The sequence below is a fragment of the Natator depressus genome, chromosome 10 (assembly GCF_965152275.1).
Source record: "Natator depressus isolate rNatDep1 chromosome 10, rNatDep2.hap1, whole genome shotgun sequence".
NCBI classification, from domain to species: Eukaryota; Metazoa; Chordata; order Testudines; family Cheloniidae; genus Natator; species Natator depressus.
The window spans coordinates 28,165,584-28,192,325 of record NC_134243.1 but is presented as its reverse complement, the minus strand read 5'-3'; the positions used below and the strand labels follow the sequence as shown (position 1 = coordinate 28,192,325).

Genomic DNA, 26,742 nt, shown 5'->3' with positions numbered 1-26,742 from the left:
GATAAATATCTCATCATCATTACAGATGAGGATTGTGAATCAGCAAGCTTTGCTGTCCAGATAAGACTTTTGCAATTGGTTAGCTATGTCTGTGTTTGTGGAGCTGTTGCCCAAAGCCTCTTACGGGGAGTTTTGGGCATTTGCTCGGTGGTCAAGACATGGCTGCAGTCCACCCTTGATGTTGTAGACACCGCAGCCAGAGTGATGGCCTCTGCGATTACTATGAGGAGGGCTTCCTGTCTCCAAAACTCTCCAATCACTTTGTATGCCCAACAAGCTATTGAGGACTTGCCTTTTGCTGGTTGGACCTTCTTTTCAGAGAAGCTGATGAAACCCTGCATTCCTTTAAGAATCCCAGGGCTACCTTGGGGTTCCTGAGGTGTATATGCCACCCACTCAGAGATGCCAGTTTGGGCGCAACAGTAACAGCAGTATAGACTGCAGCATCCCTTCACAAAATTCTTCCCCCCTGAAACAGTGACACTGTCCCAGGAAAAGGGACAGGTCTCACAAGAGGAGGCACTCAAACTCGGGGCTCAGCCAGTCTCTTCGGTACTTGCTAAGCATGTTGACTCCTAGGTCCAGAGCACCATTCCAGTTATTGCTCATTCTTTCAGCTATTCTCCCTTCTCTGTCTCAGAATGACTGGTTTGCTGCTCTGGACCTTCAGGATGCTTATTTTCATGTGGCCATTCTATTGAATCACAGGACGTTTCTTTGTTTCATGGTAGGAGAACATCATGTTCAGTTTATTGTTCTGCATTTCAACCTCTCTTCTGCCCCCCGAGTCTTCACCAAGTGCATGGCAATAGTCCTTACATATCCCAGGAGGAAGGAAATCCCCTAACTCAGTGACTGGTTGCTGAAGGGCAGCTCCAGAGAGGAGATTCTCACCTATGTTGACACCATGCTATGCTTACTCAAACATCTGAGACTCATTTTAAACACCACAAAGTCACCCACTCAACAAATAGACTTCATTTTCATGAAATAGCGTTCATTGGCTCTGTTAGATTCCATGAAGTCAAGGGCATTCCTGCTGACCGACCACTTCCAGGCAATTCAACAACTGTGCCTTAATCTGCAATCTCAGCCTTCCACAATGGTTCGTGTGTGTCTCAGCCTGTTGGGCCACATGTCCACTTGCACCCAAGTGGTCCAGTTCAGCAGGTTGCTCCTTCGCCATCTTAAGATATGGCTCAGAACAGTTTACCACCTGCTCTGCATTCTTTGGATAGGTTGTCTCGCCTTCTTCCACCAGTCCGGAGTTCTTGCACTGGTGATTGTCCCCGTGCCGTGTGTGCCAACGAGTACCTTTGCTCGGTATTCTTCAGCCACGTCGTGAGTACTGATGCTTCTCTTCTAGGTTGGAGGGGGTGCATCTGGACTCATGGAGGGTGCACAGGGCCTATGATCAGAATGGGAAGATTCACTCCATATCAATTTGTTGGAGCTGTGGGCCATCCACAAGGCATGTCGTGCTTTTCGGAACTGTATCAGGCATTCCATGGTTCGCATACTGACTGACAGTACTACCACAGTGTACTATGTGAACAAGCAAAGGCGAGCCCACTCCAGGTTGTTCTGCCTAGTGGCAATCGACCTGTGGCAGCTCTTCATTGAAGAGGACCTAATAGCTATCCACTTACTAGGGGTACAGAACCATCTTGCGGACCAGCTCAGCAGGATCTTCTCCCTGACCTACAAATGGTCCCTGAAGTCATGTGTCCTTCGGATTGTTTTCACAACATGGGACATCCTGACCATTTGCAACAAGGGAAAACACAAAGTGTTGCCTAATCGGTTCTTGGGCAGGACTCAGCCTGGGCTCCCTCTCCGATGCCTTTTATTGCAGCTGGCAGTCGACTCTGCTATACATCTTCCCTCCTATTACAATAATTTCCCAGGTCCTTGCCAAGCTCAAGGCGGATTGAGCCAGACTTGTCCTGATCACCCTGGCATGGCCGAGACGGGGCTGATTCTCAGATCTCCTCACGCTGTCAGTCTAGCCTCACATGCGGCTTCCTCTCTATCCTGACCTCCTCACGCAGGACCGCAGCTGCATCCGGTGATAAGCTCCTTGCACCTTACGGCGTTGCTGCTGCATGGCTGAACAAGAAGGAAGAACATTGCTTGGATACTGTTCAACAGGTCATTCTTAACAGCAGGAAGTCTTCCATTGGGACAGCCTAGTTAGCAAAGTGGAAGAGCTTCTCAGTGTGGTTCTTGGCCTGCAGGCCCCATCTGTTGGAGGATTCCATCCAGGATATCTCATAGTACCTGCTACGCTTACAGAAATCAGGCTTGGCACTCAGTTCCCTGAGACTGCATTTGACAGCAATATCAGCATTTCATTCCCCTATCCAAGGCAAATCAGGTTTTTCCGGTGCCATGGTGAGAAGATTTCTGAAAGGGCTTATCTTGTCTCTTCCAGTCCGAGAGTCAGTCCCCTTTGTGGGGGCTGAATGAAGTTGTAGTAGCTTTCATGGGGCCTCCATTTTCGCCTCTTTCATCCTGTCCACTGCCTATCCTGTCTCAGAAAACTGTGTTCTTTATAGCCATTATCTCTGTCAGGAGGGTGGGTGAGTTGCAGGCCTGGATGGTGGGGCCTCCTTATGTGCAGTTCTCTGAGGACAAGGTAAAGCTTCAGCCACACCCAAAAATCTCATGCAAAGTGATTTGAACCAAGCTGTATATTTGCCTGTGTTCTTCCCTAAGGGTATGTCTACACTACGGAATAAGGTTGAATTTATAGAAGTCGGTTTTTTAGAAATCAGTTTTATATATTCGAGTGTGTGTGTCCCCACAGAAGTGCATTAAGTGCATTAACTCGGCGGAGTGCTTCCACAGTACCGAGGCTAGAGTCGACTTCCGGAGCGTTGCACTGTGGGTAGCTAACCCACAGTTCCCGCAGTCTCCGCTGCCCATTGGAATTCTGGGTTGAGATCCCAATGCCTGATGCGGCTGAAACATTGTCGCGGGTGGTTCTGGGTACATATTGTCAGTCCCCCCTTCCCTCCCTCCCTCCCTCCGTGAAAGCAAGGGCAGACAATCGTTTCGCGCCTTTTTTCCTGAGTTACCTGTGCGGACGCCATACCACCGCAAGCATGGAGCCTGCTCAGGTAACCATCACCGTATGTCTCCTGGGTGCTGGCAGACGTGGCACGGCATTGCTACACAGTAGCAGCAACCCATTGCCTTGTGGCAGCAGACGGTACAATATGACTGGTAGCCGTCCTCGTCATGTCCGAGGTACTCCTGGTCGCCTGTGTGAGGTCGATCAGGAGCGCCTGGGCAGACATGGGCGCAGGGACTAAATTTTTAGTGACTTGACCAGGTCATTCTCTTTAGTCCGGCAGTCAGTCCTATTGAACCGTCTTATGGTGAGCAGGCAGGCAATATGTCCTTCTGCACCGTCTGCTGCCAGCCAAAGATGTAAAAGATAGATGGAGTGGATCAAAACAAGAAATAGACCAGATTTGTTTTGTACTCATTTGCCTCCTCCCCTGTCTAGGGGACTCATTCCTCTAGGTCACACTGCAGTCACTCACAGAGAAGGTGCAGCAAGGTAGATCTAGCCATGTATCAATCAGAGGCCAGGCTAACCTCCTTGTTCCAATAAGAACAATAACTTAGGTGCACCATTTCTTATTGGAACCCTCCGTGAAGTCCTGCCTGAACTACTCCTTGATGTAAAGCCACCCCCTTTGTGGATTTTAGCCCCCTGAAGCCAACCCTGTAAGCTGTGTCGTCAGTCGCCCCTCCCTCCGTCAGAGCAACGGCAGACAAACATTCCGCGCCTTTTTTCTGTGCGGACGCCATACCAAGGCAAGCATGGAGTCCGCTCAGCTCACTTTGGCAATTAGGAGCACATTAAACACCACACGCATTATCCAGCAGTATATGCAGCACCAGAACCTGGCAGAGCGCTACCGGGCGAGGAGGCGACGTCAGCGCGGTCACGTGAGTGATCAGGACATGGACACAGATTTCTCTGAAAGCATGGGCCCTGCCAATGCATGCATAATGGTGCTAATGGGGCAGGTTCATGCTGTGGAACGCCGATTCTGGGCTCGAGAAACAAGTACAGACTGGTGGGACCGCATAGTGTTGCAGGTCTGGGACGATTCCCAGTGGCTGCGAAACTTTCGCATGCGTAAGGGCACTTTCATGGAACTTTGTGACTTGCTTTCCCCTGCCCTGAAGCGCATGAATACCAAGATGAGAGCAGCCCTCACAGTTGAGAAGCGAGTGGCGATAGCCCTGTGGAAGCTTGCAACGCCAGACAGCTACCGGTCAGTTGGGAATCAATTTGGAGTGGGCAAATCTACTGTTGGGGCTGCTGTGATGCAAGTAGCCCACGCAATCAAAGATCTGCTGATATCAAGGGTAGTGACCCTGGGAAATGTGCAGGTCATAGTGGATGGCTTTGCTGCAATGGGATTCCCTAACTGTGGTGGGGCCATAGACGGAACCCATATCCCTATCTTGGCACCGGAGCACCAAGCCGGCGAGTACATAAACCGCAAGGGGTACTTTTCAATAGTGCTGCAAGCTCTGGTGGATCACAAGGGACGTTTCACCAACATCAACGTGGGATGGCAGGGAAAGGTACATGACGCTCGCATCTTCAGGAACTCTGGTCTGTTTCAAAAGCTTCAAGAAGGGACTTTATTCCCAGACCAGAAAATAACTGTTGGGGATGTTGAAATGCCTATAGTTATCCTTGGGGACCCAGCCTACCCCTTAATGCCATGGCTCATGAAGCCGTACACAGGCAGCCTGGACAGCAGTCAGGAGCTGTTCAACTACAGGCTGAGCAAGTGCAGAATGGTGGTAGAATGTGCATTTGGACGTTTAAAGGCGCGCTGGCGCAGTTTACTGACTCGCTTAGACCTCAGCGAAACCAATATTCCCACTGTTATTACTGCTTGCTGTGTGCTCCACTATATCTGTGAGAGTAAGGGGGAGACGTTTATGGCGGGGTGGGAGGTTGAGGCAAATCGCCTGGCTGCTGGTTACGCGCAGCCAGACACCAGGGCAGTTAGAAGAGCACAGGAGGGTGTGGTACGCATCAGAGAGGCTTTGAAAACCAGTTTCATGACTGGCCAGGCTACGGTGTGAAAGTTCTGTTTGTTTCTCCTTGATGAAACCCCCCGCCCCTTGGTTCACTCTACTTCCTTGTAAGCTAACCACCCTCCCCTCCTCCCTTTGATCACCGCTTGCAGAGGCAATAAAGTCATTGTTGCTTCACATTCATGCATTCTTTATTCATTCATCACACAAATAGGGGGATGACTACCAAGGTAGCCCAGGAGGGGTGGTGGAGGAGGGAAGGAAAATGCCACACAGCACTTTAAAAGTTTACAACTTTAAAATGTATTGAATGACAGCCTTCTTTTTTTGGGGCAATCCTCTGTGGTGGAGTGGCTGGTTGGCCGGTGGCCCCCCCACCGCGTTCTTGGGCGTCTGGGTGTGGAGGCTATGGAACTTGGGGAGGAGGGTGGTTGGTTACACAGGGGCTGTAGTGGCAGTCTGTGCTCCAGCTGCCTTTGCTGCAGCTCAACCATACACTGGAGCATACTGGTTTGGTCCTCCAGCAGCCTCAGCATTGAATCCTGCCTCCTCTCATCACGCTGCCGCCACATTCGAGCTTCAGCCCTCTCTTCAGCCCGCCACTTACTCTCTTCAGCCCGCCACTTACTCTCTTCAGCCCGCCACCTCTCCTCCCGGTCATTTTGTGCTTTCCTGCAGTCTGACATTATTTGCCTCCACGCATTCGTCTGTGCTCTGTCAGTGTGGGAGGACAGCATGAGCTCGGAGAACATTTCATCTCGAGTGCGTTTTTTTTTTCTTTCTAATCTTCACTAGCCTCTGGGAAGGAGAAGATCCTGTGATCATTGAAACACATGCAGCTGGTGGAGAAAAGAAAAGGGACAGCGGTATTTAAAAAGACACATTTTATAAAACACTGGCTACACTCTTTCAGGGTAAACCTTGCTGTTAACATTACATACATAGCACATGTGCTTTCATTACAAGGTCGCATTTTGCCTCCCCCCACCGCGTGGCTACCCCCTCAACCCTCCTCCCTCCCTGTGGCTAACAGCGGGGAACATTTCTGTTCAGCCGCAGGCAAACAGCCCAGCAGGAATGGGCTCCTCTGAGTGTCCCCTGAAGAAAAGCACCCTATTTCAACCAGGTGACCATGGATTATATCTCACTCTCCTGAGGATAACACACGAACGGATGTTGCTTGAACGCCAGCAAACATACACTGCAATGCTTTGTTGTACAATGATTCCCGAGTACGTGCTACTGGCCTGGAGTGGTAAAGTGTCCTACCATGAAGGACGCAATAAGTCTGCCCTCCCCAGAAACCTTTTGCAAAGGCTTTGGGAGTATATCCAGGAGAGCCGCGAATGCCAGGGCAAAGTAATCCTTTCACATGCTTGCTTTTAAACCATGTATAGTATTTTAAAATGTACACTCACCGGAGGTCCCTTCTCCGCCTGCTGGGTCCAGGAGGCAGCCTTGGGTGGGTTCAGGGGGTACTGGCTCCAGGTCCAGAGAAACAGTTCCTGGCTGTCGGGAAAACCGGTTTCTCCGCTTGCTTGCTGTGAGCAATCTACAACCTCGTCATCATCATCATCTTCTTCGTCCCCAAAACCTGCTTCCGTATTGCCTCCATCTCCATTGAAGGAGTCAAACAACACGGCTGGGGTAGTGGTGGCTGAACCCCCTAAAATGGTATGCAGCTCATCATAGAAGCGGCATGTTTGGGGCTCTGACCCGGAGCGGCCGTTCGCCTCTCTGGTTTTCTGGTAGGCTTGCCTCAGCTCCTTCAGTTTCACGCGGCACTGCTTCAGGTCCCTGTTATGGCCTCTGTCCTTCATGCCCTGGGAGATCTTGACAAAGGTTTTGGCATTTGGAAAACTGGAACGGAGTTCTGATAGCACGGATTCCTCTCCCCATACAGCGATCAGATCCCGTACCTCCTGTTCGGTCCATGCTGGAGCTCTTTTGCGATTCTGAGACTCCATCATGGTCACCTCTGCTGATGAGCTCTGCATGGTCACCTGCAGCTTGCCACGCTGGCCAAACAGGAAATGAGATTCAAAAGTTCGCGGTTCTTTTCCTGTCTACCTGGCCAGTGCATCTGAGTTGAGAGTGCTGTCCAGAGCGGTCAAAATGGAGCACTCTGGGATAGCTCCCGGAGGCCAATACCGTCGAATTGTGTCCACAGTACCCCAAATTCGACCCGGCAAGGCCGATTTAAGCGCTAATCCACTTGTCAGGGGTGGAGTAAGGAAATCGATTTTAAGAGCCCTTTAAGTCGAAATAAAGGGCTTCATCGTGTGGACGGGTGCAGGTTTACATCGATTTAATGCTGCTAAATTCGACCTAAAGTCCTAGTGTAGACCAGGGCTAAGGTGCATTCCTCTCCAGACAAGCAGCACCTCTATATGTTAGACATTAAACAATGTCTAGCCATTTACCAGGACAGGACTGAACCAGTGTGTGCTTCATCTTGCCTGACTGTATCATATGCAAACCTCATGAAAGGAGAAGCAGTCTCTGTGCAGACTATCTCTAGATGGATAATATCTTGTATCAGGATTGCATATGAGAGAGCTTCAGCAATGTCTCCTCAGCAGGTACGGGCTCATTCAACAAGAGCACAGGCAACTTCAATAGCATTCCTCAGTGACATTTCCATATTAGATATTTGCAGGAAAACCACATGGTTGTCCACAGATACATGTACGGACCATTATGCTATTACTGCATCTTCCAGAGCAGATGTTGATGTCGGAAGTGGGGTCCTGATATCCTTACTCTGATAGACTCTGAGCCCCACCTCCTACAGGGGATACTGCTTATTTGTCACCTACTTGGAATATATGTCTACATCTACTCAGAGAAGAAGAAATGGTTACTTTCTGTAACTGTGGTTCTTTGTGATGTGATGCAGACGTGTACTCCATGACCCACCCTGTGTCCCCTCCGCAGAGAGTCTTATCCTGGACATTCAAAGTGAAGGAACTGTGATATGTCGGCACGGTGCTGCCTCATATAGCCTGGGCAAAGGCTACAGAAAGGAGGTGCAAGTACTGCTCCTAGATTCATTCTAGAGTAGCAGCCGTGTTAGTCTGTATCCACAAAAAGAAAAGGAGTACTCGTGGCACCTTAGAGACTAACAGATTTATTTGAGCATAAGCTTTCGTGAGCTACAGCTCACTTCATCAGATGCATGCAGTGGAAAATACAGTAGGGGGATTTTATATACACAGAGAACATGAAACAATGGGTGTTACCATACACACTGTAAGGAGAGTGATCAGGTAAGGTGAGCTATTACCAGCAGGAGAGAAAAAAAAACCTTTTGTAGTGATAATCAAGGTGGGCCATTTCCAGCAGTTGACAAGAACGTGTGAGGAACAGTAGGGGGAAAAATAAACATGGGGAAATAGTTTTACTTTGTGTAATGACACATCCACTCCCAGTCTTTATTCAAGCCTAATTTAATGGTGTCCAGTTTGCAAATTAATTCCAATTCAGCCCTCTCTAGTTGGAGTCTGTTTTTGAAGTTTTTTTGTTGTAATATTGCCACTTTTAGGTCTGTAATCGAGTGACCAGAGAGATTGAAGTGTTCTCCGGCTGGTTTTTGAACATTATAATTCTTGACGTCTGATTTGTGTCCATTTATTCTTTTACGTAGAGACTGTACGGTTTGGCCAATGTACATGTGCCAGTAATGCCCCTCTGCCATGTACATTGGTCAAATTGGACAGTCTCTACATAAAAGAATAAATGGACACAAATCATCAATTTATGAGAAAAAATAGAATTACTAGAGAGAGATCTGGATCTGAACCTCACCAAGCTTCAGATGTTGAGGTTTGGATGTGACCCAGCTATAATAAATACTTAGCTAATGATGCACGGGATCCAAGTTTGGGAACATGAACTCAGTCTTTCTCTTTCAGGCCAGCTCTGGTGGATGCAAGGAACAGTGTTTAGGGGAATTCTTGGAGCTCTCCACCCTCAAGGAAAAAGTTATTCTTTGTGAAAAGATTTTGCCCGTGTTGTAAGCACAAGTGCATAAAAAAGGTATCATAAGTAGTTACTGGATATTATGTCGCAGAGCCAAAATTATCTCTTCTCTTAGGTGTACGTACCTCCCATTGACTCTAATGGGAGTTGGACTCGTGTATCAGAAGGTAGGATTTGACATGCACTATAATTCAATAATGCACATGCACTATAATTTCAATAAGAAAGCAAATTTAAACAAAAGCAACTTTCATACAGTGGTAACAAGGAAACCAAACATTTAAAAGAAGCTAATCTGAAATACCTACAGGCAATTTGGAAACATGGGTGTCTCTGAGTTATCACATGTCTGCACTGAGCTCTGTGAAAAAATGGCAATCAATCCAAAGACTATATTTAAGTACTTTTTTTCAGAAATAAAGTAGTAAAACTTATGCAGACTTAAGCATCTTCATTATACTTGGGGAAATGAGTGATCTCTTGTTTCGCCTTCTCCCCCGCTCCACCACCCCCCAGAGGAATAACTGAAGTATAATTTTATAGAAGAGGCTCATGTTCTGTGCTTCAGGAAATCCTGACTGTAAGGAGTTATTTGTGATATATTCTTTATGTTCTCTCCAGGCTGGAGTACTTTTAAGGTTTCTTCTGAAAAAGCATCAAAGACCTTTAAAAAAAGAAAAGAAAAGAAAGAATGAGAACTCAATATTGTTACAGCTCTGACTTTTTCTCCAGGCTGTTGTCACACTTCCTCAGGCAATTGGATTTTAAAAAACTGCCAGCCCCTTACATGAAACCCACACCTTCAGCCTGATAAGATAAATCTAGACAGACCAAGAAATCTTTATTTCAATGAGAAGTTATTGGTTTGCATCTCATGCTCATAGATTAGGGAAAAAATTGATTTTTGTCTTCAAAGGAAGAGTTTTTACAATTCTAATTGTCTATCAAGCATGGTTTAATTGACTTAATTGCCTTCCCTGTTCACTGAACGTTGTTTGTTTGGGCTGTTTTTTTCAGGCTTATACTAAAATTCTCTTTAGTTCTCCTCCGGAGGTTTTTCTCATCAGAATACTATCGAACATTGAAACTATTGGTAGGAAAACATATATTACAAGCACTTTTCGGTTATGCAGACACTCATCTAATACTGGTTACTTTAACTCTCATGTTGATATATCTCCTTTCTCAATATCAGACTTAAACTTTTGTTTAAAGGGATGCAAAGAAAACTGAGCTGAAGTTGAAAATGTATGAAGGAATGATTAATGATTGTGTTTACCCTCTCTTTGGCCTAACAAAATGAGGTTGGCTGTTACTCCAAAGGAAGGAACTCAAAAATAAGTGGCAGGATACATATGAGATGTTCTTTGTCACTAAAATTAATGTCCGACTCCTTCATATGCTTTGAAAATTTACTTCCGGGGATCAGAGTTCTCTTGCATACCTGTATAAAAACTGTGGGTAATTTAATTTGGCAATGGCAATGAATACTGGTTCTGACGTAGGGGTGGTTAATTAAACTATTTGTCATACTCAATGTGTGCCCTGGTCTCTGGAATTGGGAAATGCAGGCTTTGAGTTTAGAAATGGAGTTTAGTTCATCAGTATTAATGAGAGCCCTCCTTAGTAGAATGGTCTTTATGAACCAGATTGTGGCACTGGTTTTGTTGTTTAAGTTGTGCTTGCAAACTAATTATTTGTTTATATTTGTTTTTCTAATGTTCCAAGCTCTCAACACTATGTTATTTAAAGATATATAGTTGTGAGGAAAAGATTGCGTACGTTTTTCGCACAAAAATGCAGGAAATATGTGCATGGGAACTTTGTGGGTGTGGTTTAGATGCTAATTTTTTTGAAACTAATAGCATGATTTCCTTTCAAACCTTAGAGAACTTGGTTTATGTTGGAAAGGGTTTCTCATATAAATCCGATCTACTGCAGTCTATACTTAACCATGCACCATTCTTGCTGGAGCTGATCCTGTATTTCTCTTTCCCAGAAGTAGGAAGTTATGGGTTTGTTTTTTGTAAGTAAGGTCTGTCTCTTCCATTCACCCCAGCTCTTCAGCCAGCTCCTGCTTATAAGATTTTAGGCTTGTTTCAAGAGGATCAGTCCTCACATACAACAGAGCTGCTGCTATAGTGGCTTCAAATACAAATATAATGTCATTCTGCTGTACCCTTTTTTCCTGTATGAGTTACATATAAGAGTCTTTGTGCTTTGATTCTGTCATTCAGTAAGTAGGGCTCCTGATAGAGAATGAAGCTGAAAGTTAACAGACAGTGTGTATTTAGAAACTCATCACTCTTGCACCAAGTCATAACTGGGAACTCCCCCAGTTTGACACAGACTGTGAAAGGTGTCTGTCTGAACCTCTGACTCTGTGGCATCTGTTGAAACTTCTGTGCTGTCTCCTATCCCTCATGGGGTTCATGCTGGCTCTGCAATTGCACTTGCAAAAAGGCAGACACTAGCCACTGGGGCATTATCATTACATTGTGCATGTCTAGATTAAAAAGTGATCAAAACAGTTGGGAGGCCTCTTCAATATTTATCATACTGTACATATAATGAAACTCTCATATCAGTAATTGCTAGAAGATTAAACCTTTTCAAAGATACATTTAGTGAATGCTAATGCTATGCTGTCAAAAGAAGAGGACACGGTACAAGCTAAAAAATAATATATTTTTTTAAAAGCTTTTGGTGATTGGGAACTAGGGTATCAAGAAAAAGCTTTTCATGATATGAAGACACGCAGAACAGGATTTCTGTAGCTCAGAACAACCTGTAGAATAATGGACTTTGTGTGAACTAGAGTTGCCCAGAATTGGCTTTGCATGAAAATTTCTGGCAAGATTTTGCATTTTCAATTCTGGACCTAAGACCTATCTTGTAAAACTTGCAGAGGCTCTTGAATCATTTTATGCTGGGCTGCAGTTGGATGCTCTCTTCTTGTGCATTTGCAGACAGACATTTAGTTACAGGAAGAAGAAAGCCCTTTTGATTGACGAGTTACTGAAAAATATTATTTTGATGGTATGATTGAATAACGGTGATCCAACTCCTTCTAAGTTGCATGAATATCTGCCTCTTTACGATACAATACACAGAGAGATGAGCCAGGTAAATATTCAAAATAAAAGAACAGGATAGAAACCTACTGATTAGATACACAAAGTAAGTGGTTCTCATCCACTTCTGTTGTAATCCCCTTTGAAGAATTGATAACCAGTACTCCCTTGCCTTCAGATTGTCCTTTTTGTGTCATGTCTGTCACAGTTGCCAGCACCATCTCCCTCTCTCTCATTCTCTCTTTCTCTCTCTCTGCTGTTCATTTTTTCTTGCACTTGCTCCTGGAGGAAATGCAGACAAGTGGCTGAAGATGAATTGCCAACCACGTTCCCCGGTGAAGAATGACTTAGTAAGGGTAGAAATATGTCAATTTCTAGCCTATGACCATTCAACTCTACCTGTCCCCTTTGGTGTCATCTACATTCACAATCATTTGCCATGTCTTATGTGGTAAACATAACAAGAAAGGGAACAACCTTCAGAGCCTCCCTTGGATTAATTACTGGTGGGGCTACAGACCATGTGGTGGCAGCCTTCATGTCAGCCAAATGTTGCTGCAATCTTTCTGGAGAGGTCTAGTGTTTTCCAGGTTGGGAATTGTAACACTAAGGATTTCACAGACCAGAATTTAGTCTGCCTTCCACTCATTACTGAGGCATCTGCTTTCATTGCCTGAAGAAGGTGTGCAATTCACTATACAGAAAAGGGGAAAGAATGAGAAAGATACTGATATATTGAAAGAGGGTGATATTTCTGATCAAAGGAAACTTAACGGTGAAGCATTGGTGATAGCAAGAAATTTCAGATGATGCTTCTTCAGTGTAAGGTGGTTTAAGGGAATGAAAGCATTTGTTCCACTAGAACACATAAGAAATAGTGAACAGAGAAGGCTTCCAAAGACATTTAATTATATGTTTTCATGTGATATATTTTATACATATTTTATTATGTTTGCATCTTTTTATAATGCATCTTTTGATTAATTTCCTAAAGATGTATTTAAATATATTTAAGGGCCACCTTGCACCTGTATCAGCTAGTGCACTGTTAAGGAGGTGTGTTGCAGAAGGGCATAGCACTCAGAAGACTTCCAAGAGATAGTCTGCCTGCAGAGAACAGTAGCATGAAGAATATCTCTAGGAACGCAGAGGTGGCAGCTGCTATGCAGTTTGCTCTTAACTCTACCCCAGCACAGATCCCAGACCACAAACTGTTGTAGACAAGAGTGACACAGCCATGGTCCCATCTTCTTGTGTGTTGTCTAGCACCATAAGTAATGCCAGGACTCCTCCCCAGGCTTTCTTCTTCTGCACTCAGAGCATAAGGTATGGATAGTGGTTGCCCCTCTCCTTCATCTTCCATATAAATGCTACCAGAATCTGACTCCAGAATCTTGTTTTAAATGAGTATTCTGTACATGTCATAAAATTAAATACCAAAACAGAAAAGAAAATATGAAAAGAGACAAACTTTGTACCAAAAGCACAGGAATAGGGAGAGACAGCCAGTCCTTTACCACAAACTAACCCTACTGGATGGTTTGTTGTCATATTTTACCAAGTCTCTTTCTCTTGGGTTTTTTGCTTGCAAGGCCTGTAATACCATCCATTCAAAAGTAGTGGGAATTTGCAGGGAAATTGTTGTGGGTCTCAAGGTTACTGCACATTTTTCTCTGACCGTGAAAGGGAGTTTTAAGAAATCACATGCAATTTCCCCAGGCTCCCACTTTTTCTTAAATGAACATTGAAGATTTTTGTTCCAGCTGTTCAAGTATCAGGAAGTTTGGCATTTCAAATGCAAGCAATTGATGCTGTCAAGGTTCCTTCCCCACTCTGAACTCTAGGGTACAGATGTGGGGACCTGCATGAAAGACCCCCTAAGCTTATTCTTACCAGCTTAGGTTAAAAACTTCCCCAAGGTACAAACTTTGCCTTGTCCTTGAACCGTATGCTGCCACCACCAAGCGTGTTAAACAAAGAACAGGGAAAGAGCCCACTTGGAGAAGTCGTCCCCAAAAATATCCCCCCAAGCCCTACACCCCCTTTCCTGGAGAAGCCTTGATAAAAATCCTCACCAATTTGTACAGGTGAACACAGAACCACACCCTTGGATCAATCAGGTTCTTAAAAGAAGAATTTTAATTAAAGAAAAGGTAAAAGAATCACCTCTGTAAAATCAGGATGGTAAATACCTTACAAAGGGTAATCAGATTCAAAACATAGAGAATCCCTCTAGGCAAAACCTTAAGTTACAAAAAGACACAAAAACAGGAATATACATTCCATTCAGCACAGCGTATTTTACCAGCCATTAAACAAAAGGAAATCTAATGCATTTCTAGCTAGATTACTTACTAACTTAACAGAAGTTCTGAAGAGCATTCCTGATCTGTTCCCTGCAAAAGCATCACACAGACAGACAGACCCTTTGTTTCCCCCGCTCCAGCTTTGAAAGTATCTTGTCTCCTCATTGGTCATTTTGGTCAGGTGCCAGCAAGGTTATCTTAGCTTCTTAACCCTTTACAGGTGAAAGAGTTTTGCCTCTGGTCAGGAGAGATTTTATAGCACTGTATACAGAAAGTTGGTTACCCTTTCCTTTATTTTTATGACAGATGCCTTTAAAAATAATATAAAATGAATTTGTATATCTTCTATAGGGCACCAAATGTCTTGTGGCAAACTGGGAGTTCACTCGTTATCTGGCTCTCACTCTCTACCCCATCCCCATCTCTCACCCATCAAATATTTTTTCCTCCTCATATTTGAACTTGTATAGCCATTTTACTTTGCAAATTGGGAAGCCTTATAATAAGTAAACACAAATCAAATTGCCCTTGGAAAAAGAAGTTACTAAATTAATTGCCTCAGTTACAAAATGGCTAAGGGACAGAAAACAAAGAGTAGAATAAATGGTAATTTCTCAGCGTGATCCAAAGTTAACAGCAACAGTCCCCAAGATTTTAAACTAGGGCCAGTGTCGTTTAATATTTATTAATGATTTGGTGAAGTGGGTGGACAGTCAAGTGGTAATATTTGCAGAGGGCAACAAAAATTTAGGTTAGTCAAAACTACTGTGAGGTACTTCAGAAGGTTCTTTTAAAGCTCAGTGCATGGGTTGATGAAATTCATGGTAGACATCAGGTAATTCAAATTGAAAGGAATAATTAGAATTGCTCATACATAGAATTGGCTTCTAGATTAACTGCAATCTCTCTGCAAAAAGACCTAAGTAAACATATTGAAAAGTGACTAAGTGACTTAGGAGCCTAAGTCCTATAGATAAAGCTGGATGGGAATTTTTTTCTAAAATTATCTTCCCGTCCTCCCCCCCCCCCCCCCCCAAAAAAAATGCCAAATTGTCAAAACTGTTAATTTTCACAGGAAAGAGTCCATTTCAGTGGCACTCAAGTCTAAGATGGAATTTCTGGTCAAAAGAAGGGAGCAACAGACCCACTTGCTGGTATAGCTGATACCCTAGTGGTTAGGGAATTCATGTGGGAGACCTAGGTTCCACTGCCTGATTTGGAGAAGAGACTTGAACCCAGGACTCCCATATTCCATGTGAGTGCTCTAACCACCAAGCTGTTGGCTATATCAAAAGGTCAAGGATCATCCCCATGCATAGTGGGGATTTTTTTTTAATCACAATTTTTTTCAGGACAGAAAAGCATTTTCTGCCCAGCTCTATCCATAGATGCTTTAGAAAATGCTGCCTCTGGGCATCACTGTGGACATCTCAATGAAAAACCCTGCTCAGTGTGAAGCAGCGGTCAAAAGCTCAAAATAAAAAATTGGGATGTAGAAAGAGTGGGATGACAAATGATACTGAGCATATAATGTTGTTACATATAAAACAGTATATAAAATATAGACCCGCTCATGATACGTTAACAGAGGAACATTCAATGAAATTTGAAGACAATACATTTAAAACTGATGAAAAATGCTTTCTTATATTGTATGTGGTTGTCCTGTGGAACTCACTGCCACAATATGTTACTGGGGACGAGATTAGAAGATGAAAATAGGATTATATATTGTATGAATATTAAAAATAGCCACCATTGTTTACATATTAGGAATGATAGAAGCCATCATGTTTCTGAGAGGAAGCCAACCACCAACTGACAGGGAGTTAGGAAGAAACTTTTCCCAGAGAGAGGTCATTCCTTAACTGACCACTTTGGGTCTTCTTCACATTCAATGAAAGGAGACTGGTCCACTGATATGATCTAGGAATGGTAATTCTGTTGTTCCTTAATGGTTTGCATTATATTATTTCTACTCGCTACCACCGGGAATTGATGTTTGCTGCTTTTATGCTATAGTGATTGTTTTGATAGATATGAAATCATAGAGGCAAATAATGTAGATCACTACAGTTCAAAAAAATATTCTACATTTAAGTGAATGAGAACAGCATCTGAAGGTAATCTTGCTTGAATAAAATTGTAAGAGTAACCATTCTTCAGATTTCAGGGCATAAAATATGATTGATTTCCATGATCAGAAACAAGTTTCCCCCACTGATGTAGTATTTCACAGTTAAATATCTTATTGAGGAATGTGAAGTGTATCCCACTCTGAAACTTGACACTGGTCATTAGGAGCTAAAAACTTATTTGTACCAAAGAACGTACTGGTGGTGAACAGTCTCTTTGTTTAATATGCACTGGTCAAGCAGTATATGATAGTATTATAATATTCCCATACACTTCACTGTCTGAAGTAAAAAAATAACCTCTTTCTGTAATGAACTTCTACAGGAGATAGCAGAAATCAGTCCAGCAAAAATATTTAGTTACAATGCTTTTACATTATTTGTACACTCATGTTTCCAACAGTGGAGTTGCATATGCACTTGTCTGCATTTCTCAAACCGCTTTGCTAAGTATATAAGTAAGCCTCACAATACCCCTGTAAGATGGGTGATACATTATTCTATAACCATTTGACTGATGGTTAAACTAAGGCAAAGATACTAATTGCTTCAGCAATGAGTCAGTGACAGGACTCCATAAAGAACCCAGGAGTCCTGAATCCCAGTGCTTTGCTGTAACCACAATACTACATTCTCTATTGTACATGACAATGAAATCTTTTAGAGTTAGTTATTTTCTCTTCACAGAAAAAAAAAGGTAATAGACCAGAATAGAAGAAAAATTGATTTTTTTTCACTTGGGTTGGATGTTAACCACTTTAATCTAGCAATATAGTTCACATTCTATCATATTGTTTTCATTGGACTGTTTTCCTGTCATCATGGAAGAAATGAAAACACAATGTGATGGACACATGAAACATAAAGCAATTTTAAGCTACACTTTGGTTTTGATTTAAACACAAATTTGCTGCCATTCCCATCTGGAATATATAGGGAATCAGTATTCCATATTAATATTAAAAGACAGTATGTGTCAGATGCCATGGAAGTTAATGGCAAGACTCATATTAATTTTAGAGGTGACAGGATAAGGCCCTATGTCGAGGCTTTTAAAACTGGATTTATCATCTGTATTTTAATTTGTGGGTACATTATTGTACTCTTTATTTTCTTTAAGAAGACAGGATGTTTACATTTACAGGGATCCAGCTGTCTCCGAACAATTCTGAGACCCAGTTCAGTATACATCTCTGAACCTTGGCTGCTAACAAGATTATTATTAATAATAGCATAAGTACTGAATGCGCTCAGCACAGCACAGAACATAAAGAAGGACATGGTCTTTGCTTTCTAGAGCTTACATTAAAAAAAGGCAGATAATACAGTTCACGTACAATGGATGACTAAATGGAGGTCACTTGTTAAGTGGTACAGAACTGTAGTGTTTATCTAAGTTTTTTTTTTTAATAACATACTTTTTTTATGCAGCATCACCATTGAAATGCTTCATAAAAGATGCATGCGTTAGGAATGTTGTCAATGAAAAATGGTTGGTGGATTTTCATTCCAGGGATAATGGACAGCAAGGAAGGAAGAATGAAGACAACAGAAAGAGAAAGACACAAAAGGAAATGCATGGGTGGCTGGGTGGCTTTGTGTTTGTGCAGAAACTGGGAGTAGGAGGATATGAGAATGAATAGGAGAACCAGGTTTGTGTAAGGCCCTGAGGGTGAGGACAAAATGTTTGAACGAGGTACAGAAGGTGAAGGGAATTTAATGGGTAGCGTTTCACACAGGGGAATGTTAAGAGCAGTGGGACAGAATAATAATGTTAGCAGGAGGTTTTTGTATAGACTGAAGCAATGCAAAATGAGATATGGCGGAGCAGAGGAAAAAGTTGCAGTAGTCAAGACAAGAACAAGTAGCTGTACGTATGGGCAAGTGTTCATGTGGTAGGGAGGCTCCTTAATTGTCAAATCTGACCTGCCAAAGTTTAAACTCCCTTACTAAATGCTACAATATCTGTGGGGGGGGCGGGGGGAGGGGAAGAATCTTTGCGAAGTTTAGCCTAGTATGGCCACCCTGGAGAACTACTGGTTAACAATTTGAGTCACAGATGTGTCTGTTTAGTATGATGTGTCCTGTGCTGCATATAAACACGATCACAGGCAGAGATGAATATTTATGTTTATTGAAACAGAAGTGAAGCGATGTAATTGTAATGACAGGGTTTTTTTGGCAAAGGTACCAGTATTAGTGTGACCTTTGGAACATACATTAGGCTGAATGCTGCACAGTTTCTGTGTCTGTTCTTGAGGCAATAAACCTGAGAGAGTGGATCAGTAATCAGAACTTCACAGGAGATTTCTGCAACTTTGCTTTCAAGATTCCTGCAGTGGTGTGTCTTGTGTAGGGCTCAGTAGTGATGGTAGGTTCTATAAAGACTACACGCAGTGACATGTCAGAGGGTAGTGAAGTCATGCCTCTGGTGAAAAATATGACTAGACAATGTTCAAATGTGAATAAATTCATGTACACATCATATTTAAACTGTATAAATTAAGCAATATATTTAAAATTCATGTTTCTGAATATTTTTAACTGTAAAAAGGATTCTTTTAAACCATTTAGGCCTAGGTGTTACTTAAACATTTTGTATACAGGGCTACTACATCTAACCAGCCTCCAGAAAATCCCATTTAATTGGAAGATTGTCATAATTACAACAATGGTGTGCACTACACATTGCTTTGTGACTAGTCTAAACTGCCAAAGTACCAGGAAATCCCTTTGGATAAAGCAGTTGTACTGTACATTTATGAGAAATTATCTCTACCTGCTATATTTCTGAAGAAAAATACAAATCTTTCAAATAACTGATAGATGAAAAGAAATATAATATTAATGACCCATATGCAAAGAAAATTAAATCCTTAGTGCTTTACATTAGCAACATTTTACATATCCATTTTAATAATAGCTGTATATACATAACTACATAAATAAAGATATTAATTTGCTAATACCAAAAAGGGAGAAGACCCAGTGACTTCAAGAGGTCCACTGGGGACTTTGATATTGCCAATCTATTTTATGTGGACTTTCCACTTAGATTTTTCACATACTCAGATAGAATGGTGATGGGGAGCAATTGAAAACGCTATGATAAGAATGCAAAACATCTTTCTCATTACTTAGGACAGAAGTACTGGAGAATCAGACAGACTTTATTTAAAAGTAATGGGATCTGATATCACATTAATACAATTATTTTTTCAGTCCCTGGATATCAGGGGATTGTGATTTATGTCCGTATATAGTTTATTTTCAGTTAAGTCTAGAAGAGCTTTTAAAACTTGGACTATATATGTCCTTGGGTCTAGCTCTCCAGTGTTTTTTCACAAGGGACAAATGAACCTTATATCCCAACATATGGGCCCAGAAAGCTGTAAAAGTTCAAGCAGACAGGGTATGGAGATCGTTGTAGAAAATACATTTTAAAAGTATCTTAAAATAAAGATGTGAATAAATGTTTCATACCAATAAGCATAAATCATACTCCCAGTGTTTCTGAAACTTCCCAAGTTCAGCCAAAAATAAATGTAGCCTACTTTCCATGAAGAACACAGGATATTGTGCCAAAATCCAAATGATTGTTTCTTACCTCCAGCCACAATATTAGGACTTCAGTACTGGTTCTGGTCTCACTTCCCTGACAATGGGAATGAAAGTTGAAGTCACTCAGCTCCTCACCGGAGATCCTCAGTTTTTTGAAGGATTTGAGCCGAGTTTTGCTAAAGGGTGTCAAAGCTATTTTGTTCTCCCCACCTCATCCATATTGCCTCACAGAGGAAATGTTAGATGAGATGTTCCCAGTGACCCTCCACTTACTTACTTTCCCAAGATAAAAATACATGCCTGACTCAGAAATCCAGATATCTGTTTCATGAATTGATGCTTGGCACTACAGCTGATCTTGCCATCCAATTCGACCCCTGTACTCTGAAACTAAAATTAATATTTTTCAATTTGGCTCAACACATCAAAATCTTTATTTACAACATTACACTGTTTTCATCATTTGTTTGGAGTTAAGAAAGTCCTTTCTGTGGCTCTCACTCCTGGTTAAATGTTCCTTAAAACAGCATTTCCCTATTCTACCTGTGCTGCTGAGTTTTTAATATGTCTATTTAAATGCAAATTTTGACTTTCTGTCTGTAATCATATAAAATGTTTGGCACTAAAATTTTAATCAGAAATGTAATTTTATATAGATGCAGTAATGGAGTGGTAGGGCACAGATAATAGAATGATGCATCACTGGCCTGATTTCTCAAAGAAGGGACGTGTCCTCTCCAATTTCAGCTGAGAAGCATGATTAATTTCTGTACCTATTTTAATATGTTTACTTGTAAGATGGTTTTTAAAGTATATTTTGAACATTCAGCCTTGCTCAAAAAATCTCCTGAATTCTTATCTCTCCCCTGACTTATCAGGACCTCAAACCCGACAGGCAGTGACTATTCCATATCTTCAGGGGATGAAAGCTGCCATTATAGCCTGACCAATGTCTCCTTTTGATGAACAAGCTAGATACTGTGGAGACTTGTCTGGATAGCAGGGCAGGATTTGTCTCTGTAATACTGAATCAGGTACAGATTAATGTTCAGCCACTGTTGAGCATACCTTTGTATTTCATTTTTCCATTTCACTTTCATGTACCATTGGCCCTCGCCAGTACCACTAATAATTTGTCTGGGGCTACAGGGGCAAGCAGCAATGGTCCATCTGCCAGGACCACAGCTGTTCAGCATGGCCACAGTTGCCAGTAGTAACTGAGCTCCATCTGCCGCCGGCAGAATCACTTTTATGCCTGTCTGGATCTGACTGATGTGGTACTGTTATGATGAGCCTGCTAGCCACCAAACGGTACCAGACCACTCGTAGTGTCAGTTAATGGCAAGCTATAGCACAGTGGAGCTACTTCAAACCACATATAGCATTATGTAGTCCATATGATGTGCGAGTTCTGCATTGTAACTGATCTTATTTACAGTATAAGAAGATTGCCTGATCAATGTTGTCATGTAAATCACACTAGGGCATGATCACAGCAGCTGATGCCACTGCACCTGGAGTCAGGGGACTGGACACTCCATCTCTGGCATTTTCAGAGACCAAGAACTAGGAACACCTTAATATAAAGCTGTTCAATGGGGACACTTTATTTAATGGCTTTGAGTTAAGACTGTGCCTCATTAAACTCCCTTAAGTATATATGGCAGATTTATATCTACCTCACTCAGGTATTCAACAAAAGTTCCTGGGCAGTTTATTTTGTTTATACTTTGAAAGAAAGTTTCATATTATCACAGTTCTGGTGAATATCAAATTCCAGCTATATGATTATAGCAACAGTTAAAGAAAAGAGTAAGCTTTAATCTTTGTACAGTCTGCCTTTTATGTTTGCTAGATGCCCTTGTATTAATTACATACCATAGATTCCCAATGGTATAGGATCTAAAGGACAGTGTTTTGCTTTTCCATTTTTATCTCATCCCTCCCTCTCTCCCTGCCAGAATTTGGATGGGCCAGAAAGTGGTAGATAATGGGCCAGCAAGTGGTAGTGCTGTATCTAGGCGTTTAAAAATAAATAACAGCAGCATACAAGATAGATAACGTAGCTGTAGCTGAATTTTTTTTTAATCACTTATCAAAGCACAGGTGATTCCTAAAGGTGAAAAATCTTAGTGTTTGAACCAAGAAGGTATTTGACCTCATTGAGGCTCTGGGGAGAAACAATTTCTTATGCACTCTATCCAATAAGTTCATTATTGTTCTACCTGCTCACTCAGATGTTCACAGGGACCATTTCATTTCAATTCATCTCTTCTGATTGGTTTTGCTTTTCTTCTGGTAAAACATTGCCTAATTTGCCTGTAAAGTTTTGTTTATTCATTGAAACTCAGATTGAAATCTGCTGGCTCATTAATCTAACTATTCAAGGTTAACCAAGCTTTTATGTTTAGATTGCTTTTTATGGAACAGGTTTCAAGGGTTTGAAAGTGCTGGGCATTACCTCATTTTTGACATTTCACAATGAATCCTTTTTTGAAATGTGATTTGAATTCAATCATCATTTTACTGGAGAGGAGATGAAGATTATATTTATATATATATTACAGTAAAATTGCATTTTTTCACCTTCCTGTTCTGCTACAGTGGTGTGAAATAATAACTAACATTCTCTCTGTGTTTCCATGGTAAACCTCGTTTTTCAGGGTGTTTATATTGCTTGTCTTTGATCTAAAATTGAATTTTACTAGGCTACTTAAGAATATGAACAATTTTTTTTCCAAAATTCTCAGGTGTTTTTCATCTTAAATCCCAAACAAGTTGCATTAAGCAGTTATTCACTTTCCCCCAGCATATTTAACATTGGAAACTACTCTTACTTTTCATTAAGATAGTAGCTATACACAACAAATGTCTAGACCAAACTCTCTTTCCCAGTCTTCTTCTTACCCCAGTTAACTTCAAGGAAGTTTTAACTTTGAATTCTGAGGGAACACGTTTGTACCATTACACAAAACATGTTAATTCTGTGCCTTCAGAACTCTGCTTAGAACCCACTACTAGTTTCCCACAGCTAACCTCTGCTTTAATGCTTTGATTTTTGTGTGCGCGTATCATATTTAAAATTAAGAGTTTTTTTCCTAAGCTTCAAGGGCATTTGTTTCAATACTTGTTTATTTGCTGTTACCCTCTCTTTCCGTGCCCTGTTTCCTATCCTTATATGTTGGCATCATTTTCTGTGTGTTCTTCTAATTGTGGGTCTGATCCTTCAAACACTCTCTAGTGGGCACAGCCCTGAGTCCACACTGAGGCCTTGTCTACACTGGCAACTTTCTGCGCAGTAAAGCAGCCTTCTGCACTGTAACTCACAAGGTGTATGCACTGCCAAGCCATTTAGTGTGCAGAAACGGCACAGTTGCAGCTCTCTAAACAAACCACCCCAACTAGAGGCGTAGAGCTTTTTGCACCGAGGCTGCAGCACTGTTGTGCCAGTGTAGACACCCTACTCAATTACAGTGCTGCAATTGGTCTCCGGGAGGTGTCCCACAATGCCTGTTCTCACCTCTCTGGTCATCGGTTTGAACTCTACTGCCCTGCCCTGAGGTGACCAACCATCATTCCCACCCCATACATTCCTTTGCAAATTTGAAAGTCCCCTTCCTGTCTGCTCGGTGATGCATGCAGTGGTCTCAGTGCATCTTTCCAGGTTGCTATGCCTGCTCCATGCACCAGGCGATCCCGTGCTTGGAGCAATGCCGAACTGTTGGATCTAATCGGCTTTTGGGGAGAGGAGGCTGTGCAGCCCCAGCTGCGCTCCAGCCATAGGAATTATGATACCTAAGGACAGATTTCACAATGCATGACAGAAAGGGGCCATGATCAGGACATATTGCAGTGTAAGGTAAAAGTGAAGGAGCTACGGAACGCCTACCACAAGGCGTGGGAGGCAAACTGCCACTCTGGTGCTGCGCCCACGAGCTGCTGGTTCTACAAATTGCTGGATGCGATACTAAGTGGCAACCCCACCTCTGCTGTGAAGGCCCCTGTGGATACTTCATTGGCTCGCATGCCTGTCAAGAGGGGACTGAGCCATGAGGAGGAAATCTTGGACAAAGAGGGGGAAGGGGACTCAGAGGCAGAGGATGACTGGGAAGCCAGAGATGCATGCAGTCAGGAGGAGCCTACCCCAGAGGAGTCACAGCAGGCAGATACTGGTGAAGCGCAAACAGGAGAAGAGGCTCCTGGTAAATGGATCTGATTTTAGGAATTGCTGAAGCGAGTTGTTGGGGGCAGGAGGGTTGCAGAAAGCAGGCTTGTCTCCCACTGCATGCCTAGTCTGAGCGGTGGAACAGGCTGTTGATAGACTTCCTCGCTTCATGGGAATCTCCCTCAGAGATCTCCAGGAAACTCTCATGGAGACACTGGGCAATCCGCTGTCGCAGGTTCCTCGGCAGAGCTGCTTTCTTTCTTGCCTCATTAACGGTAACTTTTCCGCCCGGCTTTGACGTCACTGGGCGGGGGGGGCGGGGACCATTGCTGCGCACAGGTGAGCCACATAGGTGCCAGGGCGGAAGCCGCAGGCTTGGAGAAGACCCTCCCTTGATTCCCTGCTCACCCCCAGAAGCAAGATATCTTCCATAATGATCACACCCTGTGGAAAGCATGGGGACAGTAATGATTATCAGGCCCTCCCTACAGTGCTGGCTCTACCCAAGTGCCACGTGCCCAGTGTACTGCAGGGTCCGGGAAGAGTGATTTACCCTGGCCTTGTGGCTACTCACCATTTTGGGGGTCTTGTGGCTCATGTGTGCTTGCCTGGAGTCAGCCAGTTAGTCGCAGGTGTGTGAGTACTGGCTCTTTTAAAGCACTGAAACAGTGTTATCTGTGTTGCAAACAATAGTGCTTCTGTAAAATGTTGCATTTAAACTTCATAGAGATGACCTTGGGAGCCCAGCCTCCCTCTTTATCGGGGATGGAACAGCTGCACAGAATTAGAAAGCAGCCAAGAAGAACTAAGGAGGACTTTCTCCGTGAGGTTATGATGCACTCCGCCGCCGAGAAACAGGAATTGAAGGATTGGTGGGACTGCGAGAAGAGGGACCGAAAGGAGAATGCGGCACACCAGAAAGAAGCAATGGAGTGGCCCTTAAATGTTATGGAGCGCCAAGTGGACACGCTCCAGGTGATACTAGCTCTTCGAACCGAGCAGCTCTGCGCCTGCCCTCCCCTGTAGCCGCTGTCGCAAAACTTTCTCATGCGCCCTTTCCCACGCTGCCAACACACTGTTATCAACCTCCTGGCTCCACTCTCTACCCGCAGCATTCCACTGCTCCCTCTTCACAGTCCAGCTGTGTGGATTCCCACTATCCGCTGCTCTCAACACCCATCCCTCTGCAGTTTGGTCCTGCTGAAGTACAGCACCCACTGCGTTGTACTTCAAAGGAGAAGGTTGGGTATGATCCCTGGACATACACAAATCTGTAGCCATCCCGGGATCCCTCCTCTTGAAACCTTTCCTTCCCCCATCCCCTCCCTGCTAATGAATGTTTTCGTTAGGCTTCCTCCTCCGGTTGTTGTCTTTTAATAAAAGAATTGGGTTGGTTTGAAAGAAATCTTTATTCTATTAAGTGAAAGCAAAAAGAGCACTGCAAAGCAACATACAATAATGTTAAGCTCCCTTCTTGCATCACATGTACCGATCACCTGCTAGCATTACAAGCACTGCAAACCTGAGCATAGCAACAAATATTAGTGGCTTTCAGCTTCAAATTTCTGCCTCAAGGCATCCCTGATCCTTATGGCCCCATGCTGTGCCCCTCTAATAGCCCTGGTCTCTGGCTGTTCAAACTCAGCCTCCAGGCACTGAGCCTCTGCAGTGCAGCCCAGAGCGAAGCTTTCACCCTTCCCTTCACAAATATTATGGAGACTACAGCACGCGGCTATAAGCATAGGAATATTGTCATCGGCAAGGTCCAGCTTCCCATACAGGCATTGCCAGTGGGCTTTTAAATGGCCAAATGCACACTCAACAGTCATTCTGCACTTGCTCAGCCTGTTGTTGAACTGCTCCTTTCTGCTGTCAAGTTGCCCCATGTATGACTTCATAAGCCATGGCACTAAGGGGTAGGTGGGGTCTCCCAGGATCACAATGGACATTTCGAGTTCCCTTACTGTGATCTTCTGGTTCATGAAGAAAGTCCCTGCTTGCAACTTCTTGAACAGGCCAGTGTTCTGAAAGATGCATGCGTCATGCACCTTTCCGGACCAGCCTGCGTTAATATCTGTGAAACGCCCACGGTGATCCACAAGCACCTGGAGAACCATTGAGAAATACCCCTTGCGATTAATGTGTTTGGTGGTCTGGTGCCAGGATTGGAATGTGCATGCCATCTACCACCCCTTCTGCATTTGTGCAAAGCCATCCGCAATGTCATGCATGTTGCCCAGAGTTACGGTCTTTCGGAGCAGGATATGATTAATGGCCCTGCACACTTCCATCAACACAACTCCAACGGTCGACTTTCCCACTCCAAACTGGTTAGCGACCGATTGGTAGCAGTCTGGAGTAGCCAGCTTCCACAGTGGTCTCTCCACACACTTCTCCAGTGACAGGGCAGCTCTCATTCTCGTGTCCCTGCACCGCAGGTCTGG

The 26,742-nt window shown here is 43.3% G+C and overlaps 1 protein-coding gene across 23 annotated transcripts in view; it reads left to right on the top strand.

Annotated features, from left to right (window-relative positions):
- RBFOX1 (RNA binding fox-1 homolog 1) overlaps window positions 1-26,742 on the top strand; it is a 2,406,891-nt gene that overhangs the window by 1,190,087 nt on the left and 1,190,062 nt on the right. The window contains exon 1 of one of the 23 annotated variants that reach the window (XM_074965508.1): window positions 21,067-21,167. The exons of the other annotated variants lie outside the window; for them this stretch is intronic. Within the exon in view, the coding sequence (XP_074821609.1) occupies window positions 21,096-21,167 (72 nt within the window). The 5' untranslated portion in view covers window positions 21,067-21,095. Of the gene's footprint in view, window positions 1-21,066; window positions 21,168-26,742 lie in introns of those variants that run through there. 23 annotated transcript variants of the gene reach the window in all.